Here is an 11,402-nt window from a genome sequence, read left to right as displayed (position 1 = left end):
CTAGACTCAGAAGCCATGTGTCATTTCTGCCATATTCTATTTGTTAAAAACCATTCACTAAACCCATCCCTTTTATAGGGGAAAGTTATTAGACCCCCACTCCATGGGAAGAGTGAGGGAATTTGTTGACTTGTCTTAAAATTGCCACATTGTACTTGCAACAAACAGAAAAATAAAAAGCTATATAAAGAAACCATTTATAATAGCATCAAAAGTATAAAACGCTCAGAACTAAATCTAATAAAAGATGTGTAAGATCTTTACATAGAAAACTACAAAAAAAAAAAAACAAAAACAAACAAACTACAAAACATTGCTGAGAGAACTTAAAAAGAAAACTAAACAAATGAAGGGACATACCATGTTTATGGATAGCAAGACTTAATACTGAAAATGTTGATTTTCAAATTGATCTAAAGATTCAATGTGATAGCAACATAGTAATCAAAATCCCAGCAGGACTGTGTGTGTGTGTGTGTGTAAACAGACTGGCTGATTTTAAAATGTCTGTGGAAGTGCAAATGTCAGGAATAGCCAAGGCAGTCCTGAAGATAAGAGTGTGTAGACTTATTCTATGGGGCACTTATTATAAAGCTACAGAAATTCAGACAGTGTGATAATGGCACAGGAAGAGAAAAATAGGCTAATGGAACAGACTCGAGAATTCAGAAACAATACATACACATATGGACGACTTGATTTACAACAAAATTAACACTGTAGAGAAGTGGGAGGAAAGGTGATCTTTTCAATAAAGAGTGCTGGGTCGGTTGGATGTCCAGATGGAAAAAAAAAAAAAAAAAGTAGAGGGGCCAATGGGAAATTCCTTCTGATGAGATATGGCAGTGCATTTCTAGAAACAATGACTGCTGAAATTTATTTGGAATTTTTTCCTTTCTGAGCAGTAATTTCCCTCTGTTGTTCCCAGACTTTTAGCGAAAGCCTGTTTCCCACACCAGTCTTGTATTAGTGGATCTTTGTGGTTACAAATAGTAGTCACAGCTCATGGTCAGGACCAAAAAAGCTGTTGGTCAAGAAGCTGTTGGGAGCTCTGTTCTAAGTTGTCTCCTGAGCAGGCAACAGGCTCACTCCCTTTTCTCCAAATAGCATCAAATGTCCAGCTGCCATCCAACAATGTCACTGTGACCCGCTTCTGGCTCCCGGCAGCCCAGTGTGTCAGAGCCAGGAACCAGTGCACCAGTCGGTAGAGGTGAGGGAGTAGAGACTGCTAGTGTAGACAATTCTTGGTTGAGAAGGGGAGGAGCAACAGGCCAGCTGCCTGTGATGTGAAGAGTTAGGGAGCTTTTCTTCTGTGGGAGAGGAACCTGCTTCCCTCACCTTTCTGTTCCACCATGGGAGCCATCGCATTTCTGTTCTCAGGAGACCTTGGGGTAGGGGTGGAGGGGTAAATTCTGGACCCCTCCTCAGGACTTCAGTTTCTAGGCCATCTCTGTGGCCCTCCCTCTACTATCATTAAAGGGGTCAGGGTCCTCTGCCTTCTCCCGGTTGTCTCAGACCTGGATCCTCTGGGGGCCGTGGGCCCACACACTTGGAGCTCCGTTACTGAAGTCACCGTCCTTGCCTCAGTTTCCTCATAGGTAAAGTGGGAGTTTAACAGCAGCAACTCCCAGACCTCCAATGGCAGTGACTCAGGATCAGTGGGACAAGGAGGGAAGCCATCCTAAGATCAGTTGCAGGCGCTGGGCCTGGTCCCCCGGACAAGGCAGCACCCATCTTCGAAAGTGTTCCTGTCACCACCTTCCTCCCCCGCCCCCACGCCCTAATTATTTAGGGTGGGCAGTGTCCCACTTCTGGGGAGGGGTGTCAACCGGGCTTCTCCCTCCCTTCGCCCTTGGTGGCGGAAGGCGGGACGGGAAAGGGCCGTCTGGACAGGCGCGCAGCCCTCCCGGACCCCCAGGGGTGCAGGGCCAGGCGGGGGACCCCGCGGCGGCCCGGCCCGAAGGAGGGGGGCCCCCTCCCCTGGGCCCGGGCCCCCGGCCCTCTGCGGCGCCCGAGGCCGGAACAATAGCGCGCGCGGGCGGGGCGGGGGCGGGGCGCTCCGCCGGGCCCCGCCCCCGGCCCGCCCCCCGCGCTCGCACACCCGCTCGCACACTGGCTCCCACCCGCCGCCCGCCCAGGCACTGCCCGCGGGAGCCGCCGCCGCCGCCGCCGCGCCCGCCATGGACGTCCGCCTGTACCCCTCGGCGCCCGCGGTGGGCGCGCGGCCTGGTGCCGAGCCGGCCGGCCTGGCGCACCTGGACTATTACCACTGCGGCAAGGTAGGCGGGGGCCGGGGGTGGGCGCCGAGGCGGGCGCGGCCTGCCCGCGCCTTCGGACCCCGCGCCGCGGCCGGAGCGTCCCGGGCTGGAGCGCGGGGCAGGAGACACCTGGCGGCTCGGGACCGGGCACTGTCGGAGACCCACGGGGGGAGGTGCCGGCGGTGCCAGCGCGCGGGGGACCCGCACGCATCCGCCCCGCCGACGGGCACATGCCGGTCACACCGATACGTTCGCCGTTACCCTCCGGCCCCGAGTTATTCCGTTCACCGGCAGGAGTCACCTCGACGGCCACTCACACGATGACACAGTGACACGCCCTCCCACGGCCCCCTGACAGCCTCACGCTCATTCCCAGGCTGACACACGGGGACCTACTGTCGCACACACAGACAGCCCTGCACCTACTTGCACGCTGTCTTACCGTCCCGCGCAAGTCACCCTGACAGTCATTGATACACAATGACATGTAGTCACTCGCCCACGCACGCTGTCACATAGACACAAGTCACCCATCCACACAGCACGATGCCACACACGCCGTTACATGCCCCCGGTCGCCTGTCACACCCAGCCACAACTGGGGACAGGCACACAAAGAAGTTGCTCCGACAGTCACACGCTCACACTCCCCACGACTCACACGGGCGCGCACTGTCACGCACAGCCACCCATGCACGGTGAACACGAGAACCACACAGCCACAAGCGGTCACACCCGGCCTCCGCGCCGCCCCAGCCCTCACCCCGGTCACCAACTCGCGCGTCGGGGCTTCAACTTCCCGGCGCCCAGACGCACTAATTGGCCGTTCACTAATTGGCCGTCACTCGCCCGGCGGGGCCTGGGATTCCGAGTTGACAGTGGCCAATCGAGGCCTGTCGCTTCCCGGGGACGGTGAGCGGGAGTCCTCACCCCCCACCCCCCGGCCCCCCGCCCCCAGGCTGGGGCCTGCGGTGATGGCCAGCCGCCCCCACCCCCCGGCCTTTTCCGAGAGGGCCGCCCCAGCCCGCGGCCGGGTCCCCGCTGTGCTGTCCTGGCGCTTCCTCCCGATGGAAGCTCGCGTGCCCGGTTCCCCGAACCAGGGACGTCCGACCCCCGCTGCCCAGGCAGAGGCCGGCCCGGGACGCTGAGGTGCGGCGGCGCCGTCCGCGTCTCTCGCCTCGCCGGGGAGGGAACTTTCAAACTTAGTTAGCAGGCCCGACGGTGGGTGCGTCCGGCGGTCGGCGCGTTGGTCCGGGGCCGGAGCTGGGAGCGGCTTTTCGTCACTCGGAGCCCGGATTGAACGGCGCGCGTGGGTCTCCCCGCGGCTCTGCCGCAGACGCACGGGCCCCGCGGCGCTGCGTGGTGAGTGCGCGTCGGTGGTCGGCTGGGCGGCCCTCCCGGGGTCTCGGCCTCCGCCTACACCTCCGGAGCTCCTGACAGAGCCCCTTGCTGTGTGGGTGCTGCGGGAAGGGGGCGGCCCCGCGCGGACCGCGGGGCCTGTGGGCTGGGCCTCGCAGAGCGCGTCCTCGGGCGTTGGGGAGCGGTTTCTAGGGTCGCAGGGCAAAGCCCTCCGCAGTTCGCCCAGGGTGGGGGAGTGGGGTCCTGGGCCGCCAGGACCTGGGCGGCGTGGGGACGAGGTCGGGGAGAAGTGAGGTCTCCCGGGAGGTGGGTGTAATTATCTTCTGTCCGGTGACTGGCAAAGTTAGAAGCGGGAGAGGGGGATGGTGTCTTTAAGAGAAGGCCTGTTCTGGGGCTATTTTCAGTCGGATGGAGGGAAAATTGATTACAAGTAGCAAGTGGAGTCTTGAGGGAGAAGAACACCGTTGGATGAGGGGGCAGTTGGTCTGTCTTCTGCCCGTGGCTTTGTTACTTTTTTGAATATCAAGTTGGCAAGGTTCCAGTCCGTGGTTTCAGGGTGTGCTGGGGATGCAGGATTTGTGCCTCAAAGTCTGGATGGGTGGATGACCGTTAGCCTGGAGTGCTCCTTTCTGGGGTGGTGTTTCTGTAAATCCCTCCAGAGTGGGGTGGTCCCATATGTGGGCCTTTGGGGGGACCTCTGAGGGGGGGCCTTTTGGCACTTAGTTGAGGCCCCAGCTTTATTCGGATATCTCCACAAAGCTCTGACTCAGCACCAAGAACCAGTGTGAAACCTGGCCAGGGAGAGAACCGCTCAGGGAATGAGAAGCCAGGTGATTCTGGTTTCTAAAGTCTGTGACCTAGGACCCCTGGACCAGAGCTAAGCGCATGTCCAGATGAAGGAGGGTGGCAGCTGGGCCACTAAGATAGGTGAGAGAAAGGTCTGACCTTGTACTTCGATGTGAGCCCTGCTTCTCAGGCTTCAGGCTTGTGTCAGGATGAGGCCGGGGAAGTCACTTGGCTCAGCTCGGGTGGGTCAGATGCCTGTTGGTAGCAGATGTCAAGTGGGCCGTCAGCTTTAGTGCTGGTGGTTTGGAGGTGGAGCACATTGTGGCCGGGACCTGATGGTGAGGGACTGCCCGGGCTCCCTTCGTACAGCTGATCACTATCAGAACTGGAGGGGAGACTAAGGCCCAAGGCACAGCCATGACCACACTTGGAGCCTGTGAATTGGGCTGCAGAGCTAGGACACAGCCTGCACACTGGGGGCTTGGCCCTGGCAGTCCACATAGGAGGCTTGCCTCCACAGGGAGCTGGGCCTGCGAAACACAAGGGCAAGCTTTTGCCCAAGTGATGCTTGATAACCATGGGACAGATGACCTGGAAGGGCCCTTGGCGACTGTTCCCTTGGTGACTGTCCCCTTAGTGATCCTCTACACAGAGATTCCAGCCACTTTAAACCAAAGTCATGAGCAGTGGCTGTTCTTTTGGTATCTTTTGTTTGAGAAAATACATAATGGCAAAAGCTGCTATGGTTTCATTTTTGCTTTGAAATAGATGTTATTTTATTAATCACAGTAATATTAGCATGCATTTGAAAAATAGCTTACCAGACATGAGGCGGGCACATTACTCATTTCATGTAATAACAGTGCCTGGTGAGCATAGGGGCCTGTGGCCCTGTGGCTCCCAGGATCTGTGGCCCCATGTTAGGAACCACTGATCCTCTCCTTCTCCCCTGCTTCACAGAAGGGGCAGCTGAGTCACAGAGTAGTGTACTCACAGGTTACATAGCATGTGAAGAGCAGAGTTGAGGCCTGAGCCCAAGTTTCTTGACTCCCAGCTTGACACTTCTGTGGCCCTCAAGTCTCTGCCGTGGTTTAGGGGTGGGGAGTGCATTGTGACATCCTCCTAGGGTATCTGCGAAGTGCCTTCATTCTGATTTTGGCAAGGCACTTTACGGGGCTGAGGGCACTGCTTAGGGCTTCCCACTCAACTATGGCAGACTCGTGTAAACAGGCCATTGGAATTGGGCAAACCTGGGTTCAAATCTCCAGTTGTGGCTTTGTGACCTAGGGCACATGACTTATAGCTCATTTTTTTTTTTTTTTTTACTGAGATATGATTGATATAAAATTAAATGCAAATTTTAAGTGTACAGTTCCAAGAGTTTTGACAAATGTAAACACCCATGTAACCATGATCCCAATCCCCATATAGCCATTTTCCATGCCCCAGAAAGTTCCCTTATGTTCCTTTCCAGCCTACATTCTTCATCCCCACCTTTATAGGAAATGACTTATCTGATTTCTGTTATCAGCGCTTTATTTAAGTTCAGTTTAAGTGTACTAAGTATGTTTAAGTTCTAGAATTTCATGGGCAGCATGTACAGTTTTGCATCTGGTTTCCTTTAGCTTCTTGACTTAGTGTCAAGATTCATCTGTGTTGTGTATATCCAGAGTTGTGTTTTATTGCTAAGAAATATTACATTGTATGCCTACAGCTCAGTTGGTTTATCTGTTTACCTGCCAATGGACGTTTGGCTTTGTTTCCTGGTTGGGCTGTGGTAAATAAAGCCTCTGTGGACATTTTTACAAAAGCCTTTTTGTGAGAATTGCACATCTGATGAACTCCAGGGTGATGCGCCGGGCGGTCCAGCGACCACACTTCATGTAGCAGTGGTTTGGTTGTTTGTGTACAGGTTTCTGTGGGGCTCCCAGCACCTGGCACCGTGCCTGACCCATAACTACTCAGGAAGTATGTGCTGGTGGGTGAGTGATGCAACTTCCCACCCACACAGCCCCGGGCACAGCATCTTATATCTTGATGGGGATAAACACAAGCTCCGCCAGTGAATCACTGGAGTCTCCTTGGGATGAAGATCCACGAAGCGGGGTTGCTGTCTCCGCCTCACCTGTACTTGAGGTTTATTAGTCCTGCTCTGTGTTTCTGGTGGATGAGGTCCCACTGCTTCTCTCTGCAGGGGCACGGGTGGCTGTGAGCCAGGTGAGCTCTGAGCTGAGATGGCCGGTCCCGGGGACTCTGGAGGCTGTTAGGAAGCTCTTCTACTTTTCACCTAGATGTGTTTTCTGTAGCCCCTCCCCTAGTCTGTCTCGAAGGGTCCTTACACCAAAACTCCTGTACCTTATGAATGTCAGGAGCCACAGCCCAGGCTTGGCACTGCTGCCTCCAGTCTCCTGGGTGACCTTGAGCATAACAGTACCCTTCTCTGGGCCTCTGTTCCCCTCTTGGCAAAGGGCAAGCAAATCAGCGAACATCGGTCTAGTGAGAAGGAGAGCTGTGGTATGGAGATATAATGAATGAAGGCTGGGTATGGCCTTTGTGACTGTAGAGTGTGGTCTACCTAAGAAGGATGAGAACGATGCTTTTTGAGGAGATGGGCCCTCATAAGCTTCAGAGGGCAGGAACCACTGTGCCTACTTTCACTTTTGTATTCCTAGAGCCGGCCTGGCACATAGGTGCCCAATCAATATTTGCTGACTGACGGACTGACTGACTGACTGACTGAATGAATGAATAAATTCAGGGCTCACCAGTTGTCCCCTGTAGCTTGAGGCACTTAGCATCTGTTTGGCTCTTATAAGATTTAGTGAGCCATCAAATCCAAGGCAGGGCAGGGGCCAAGACTCTTTTGGCTGACTGGTCATTCCTAGAAGAGCTTACCCAAGTAGGCCTGGAGGACAGAGCCCAGCACAGAGAGCAGTCAGAAAGCCTGAAGAGCAGTTGAGACTATGCATACAGGACAGGACCCCACACCTCACCCTTGTCCCAAGAATCCCCCTTAAGGACTGCCGGCCCCTTGTGATTCCACAGGGTCAGCTATCTTGCTTCTGATTTCCTAGAACTAGTCTCAACGTATGAAGGCAGTGTGAGTTCTGGAACCCAGAGGAACTGGGTTTGAATGCTGCCTTCACCATCATCAGCATAGGCCCGTTATTTCCCTGTGCTTCAGTCTCCTCATCTACAAAATGCGCACAGCAACACCTCCCCTATGGGGTTGCCTTGAGGTTGAAGATCATGCATATATAGCATGTGGCCCCAGCAGGAAATGCTTTCATTTCTATTCATAAAGAGCTGCACAGTTGAAAGTTAAAATGCTGGAGGAACCTGTTTCAGCACTAGATGCTGGAGGACTGACCAATCCCAGCTGCTGCAGGGGAAGGGTCTTCCTAACATCAGGTGTTTCTATAACCTGGGTCTCTGGATCTGATTTTTCCTGCATCTGGTTTGAAGCCGTCTCTCACCGGACTGCTCAGCATAATGAATTGACAAGGCGCTGCTCATTTCCTTGGGTTCTGTTTCCTTTTTGAATCTGTGTGGGAGCAGAGCTGGATTCATGAGGCAGAGAAGACTGGTTAATTACAGCCTCACCATTCTCTGGAGTGGGCTGGTGACCTCGTGCACATTCTTTAACTGCTGCAGGTCTCAGTTTTCTCATCTGTACAAGGGGGCAGTAATGCCTTCCTCATACTGTTGCTATGAAGCTCAGATTAAAAAAGACATGGAAGTTCCCTTTGATCTAGAACGGTGTTTCCCAGCCTCGGCACTGTTGACACTTCGGACCTGATAACTCCTTGTTTGGGGGGCTGCAGCCTCTCCTCCGTAGTCGTGAGAGCCAAATATATCCTCACACTTCGCTAAGTGTCTCCTGAGGAGCAGAAGTGCCCCTGTTTGAGAACCATTGGCCTGGAAAATGTGACACAGGTAAACTAGAAAGTGATGGCGATGAGAGTGACAGAGCTTTAGAGCTTGTGCTTTCTGTTCAGTATTTTAGTCCTGTGTCTCCCTGTCAGTAAATTCTGTGCCCACGTGGTTGGCAGTCATCCTATTTACATGGACCAAAAACCCGCGTAGTGATTTTTCAGTGTGGTTTGGGAGCAGCAATAAACACATATGGTAAATAATTATTAACTTAATGAGTCGTGGTAAATTGTAATTCTATCTCTTAGTGAAAACATGCTGTATAACACAGGATAATAAATTTTGATCAATTATCCTGATGCTTAAACTTGCTACTGTCTAACAACAAACTTCTGGTCCTGCTAGAATGAGCAATAAGACTGTGGTTTTTCACTATGTAATTACCCATTTACTGCTGGGCTTCTCAGATGTTTAGCAGGTTTTTATTGCGTGCCTACTGTGTGCCAGGGGATGCAGCCGTGTCTTGAAGGCTCAGCCACTCAACGGGAAACTTTTATTTGCTAGATGAAAGGCTGTGTGGGTCTGTAACATGGCTTAAAATGCAGAGTCATAATTAAATATATAATTGTCTGGGGATGTGGCAGGGCTGTGGGAAGGCCTCACACAGCAGAGTCTTACAGGATACGCCAGGCAGGCTATGTGGGGGGCATGTAGAATTCTTGGAATGGTGTCCTGGGCAGAGGGGAGAGCAATTATTGCAAGGGGGCCTGGAGGGTGATTTGGGGATACTGTAGCCTAAGGCAGGGAGGCCTGCCTACAGGGGAGCTGAGACACCAGCAGAGATTGTCATAAAGGGTGTCACATCCCAGCTGGTTGGGTTTTAAGTAAAGGAGTGCCTTGGAGCCAGAGGTGTGGAGCAGAGTAGGGAATGCTTCATGCTGCTGAATCAGGCTGTTATCAGCAGCTGTCCCTTGGTCTTCTGCTGATGGAAAAGTTTAATGACTTGTGTTTCATTTCACCCGGTAGCCATAGAGGCTCTGCTTCTCAAACTTTAGTGCAATAGAATCACCTGGACAGAGGGCAGTTGAAACACAGATTGCTAGGTGCCGCTCTCAGAAGTTCTGACTCAGGAAGTTTGGGGAGAGGCTGAAAATGTGCAGCGCTAATAACAAGTGATGCTGATGTTGCTGGGAACATATTGTTGGACTGGGCCATGTGGCCTTGGCTCAGACACAGTCAGGTATCCCAGAGACCCCTGCCTTCTTTAGGCCCTCTGTAGTTATGGGGAGAGTCTTCTTCACCTTGGAGAGTCTTACATTGGGCTTCTTGGAAACAGACTCTGAGATGGAGGGTTGCCTGTGGAAAGTTTTTTTGGGGGGAAGTTCCCAGGAAGTGTACCTGTAAGGAAGTAAGGGAAGCATGATTGTATGGAGGGAGAAGCTGGTCTGGAGCATGGTCACTAATCTGGAGTGGCTTTGTAGCGTTCGTTGTCTCAAACTGGGGCAAGGAGGGCTACCTGTGTCTTTGGTTCTTGCAACATCCAGTCATTAGCTGCAGGGCATCTCCTTGGCCCAGGTGGCTCCGTATAGCAGAGAGGTTCCCAGTGGGGGCTACAGCTGGGACATCCCCATCAGCTGGGCATGAATGCATAGAAAGGGGAGCACTATAGTGCCTGTTTCAGGGAGATGCAACATAGGGAGAAAACTCATCCTTCTCTTGGTTCCCAGGAAATCAAGGGCCAGCATGTTGATGATTTATAGAGACTTTGAGTCACTTGCTGAAGATTCTTCCTTATCTCATGATGTGGGTGAGAACTGTAGGATAATTCCTTCTTAGGTCTGAGTGAAGAAAAATTATAATTAATGGGATTTTCTAGGGCCCAAAGAGATTCTATTACTGAGATGTCACGTACTTTCCTGTGTGGTGGGAAGGACTCCACACTGATTTCTGAGAAACTTCTGGGCCATGCCTCAGGGGGTCAGCTCTGGGCAGGGGACAGTGGCTTTCTCCTTGGGCTGGAGTCCTGTCACAGCTTCAATAAGAGGCTCTTCACCTGGCCCCTGCCTCAGTGTCAGCCCTTGTCCGTGGCTGTCCTATCCCCATTGTCTTCACCTTCTCTGAGCTCCCAGGAAGCCTAGAGGTAAATGAGCAGATCATCTGTAGCTATAACATAGGATAGATAGCACACACATCTCTTGCTTATTAACTCCCAATTTCATTTTGCTTTTCTGTCATTTTCCCACTTGATCTTGAGTCCCACCTTTTTTTTTTTTTAATTTGTTTTTGTTCTTTGTAAGATACACAGAAATATGGTAGAATATAAAGGAAAACATGGGGGTCCTGCTCATTCTCATCCCCTCTCCCCACTGCCTTCCCTGCCCTACTCCCTAGGGCTAACCCCTGAGGGTATTGGGTGGAGGTACTTCTAGTCATCACTACTCTTCAGTTTACTTCTAATAAGTTTATTGTCTCTATTCTGTAATCACTTTTTCATTCACAGAATTTTGTATTATTTCTTGATTGATCTTGTATCAGAGTATCCCATTCCTTTTATAAAATGGTTATGTGAATATCTTGAGTCTTTTTGAAGATTATAATACAGTTGGTTTTTTTTTTTTAACTTATCTTCTGTTTCCTGCATTAACTCTGTTTTCTTGGTGGTTAGTTCTCTTCACCTTAGGCCTCTTTTTATGCTGATATTTTCTACACATGTCTGGTGATTCTTGATGGACATTTACTTGTAAACAGAGGTCTAGACTGATCTGCTCTGTAGTTGTAAGTTTCCTCAATGCCTGTGAAATCCATAGTTTTGTGGATAAGCAATGTGAAGTTGATTTTAGGTGCCCTGGATGTGGTTTGTGTGTGGATACTTGAAGCTGGGGACTTCTATTAGCACACGGGACAAGTTCACTAGAGGTTGGGGGCATCTGTTTCCCATGTAGACCAGCAGTTACCCACGGGTACTGGTACACTTTGTTTCTCCTGCCTCATGCCTACCCACAGTGGGGATTCCCTGAGGCAGATCTCTCATTTAATTGGAATTCTCCTCCCTGGCTGGAGGCAGATCCTACAGTCAGCTTTTGTGAGGTCTGTTAAGCTGACACAAAGGTCCAGGTACATCCCTGG

At 52.0% G+C, this 11,402-nt stretch overlaps 1 protein-coding gene across 3 annotated transcripts in view; it reads left to right on the top strand.

Annotated features, from left to right (window-relative positions):
* Window positions 1-2,111: 2,111 nt before the first annotated feature.
* The window catches only part of TOX2 (TOX high mobility group box family member 2), a 135,468-nt gene continuing 126,177 nt past the window's right edge, over window positions 2,112-11,402 (top strand). The window contains exon 1 of one of the 3 annotated variants that reach the window (XM_019458432.2): window positions 2,112-2,279. In XM_019458432.2, coding sequence (XP_019313977.1) covers window positions 2,181-2,279 — 99 coding nt within the window. In that variant the 5' untranslated portion in view covers window positions 2,112-2,180. Of the gene's footprint in view, window positions 2,280-3,326; window positions 3,621-11,402 lie in introns of those variants that run through there. The other 2 variants (XM_019458430.2, XM_019458436.2) reach the window with 2 other exon arrangements.

This window comes from Panthera pardus, unplaced genomic scaffold (genome assembly GCF_024362965.1).
Source record: "Panthera pardus isolate Hobbes unplaced genomic scaffold, ASM2436296v1 HiC_scaffold_25, whole genome shotgun sequence".
NCBI lineage: Eukaryota > Metazoa > Chordata > Mammalia > Carnivora > Felidae > Panthera > Panthera pardus.
This window is presented reverse-complemented; position numbering and strand designations above follow the sequence as displayed.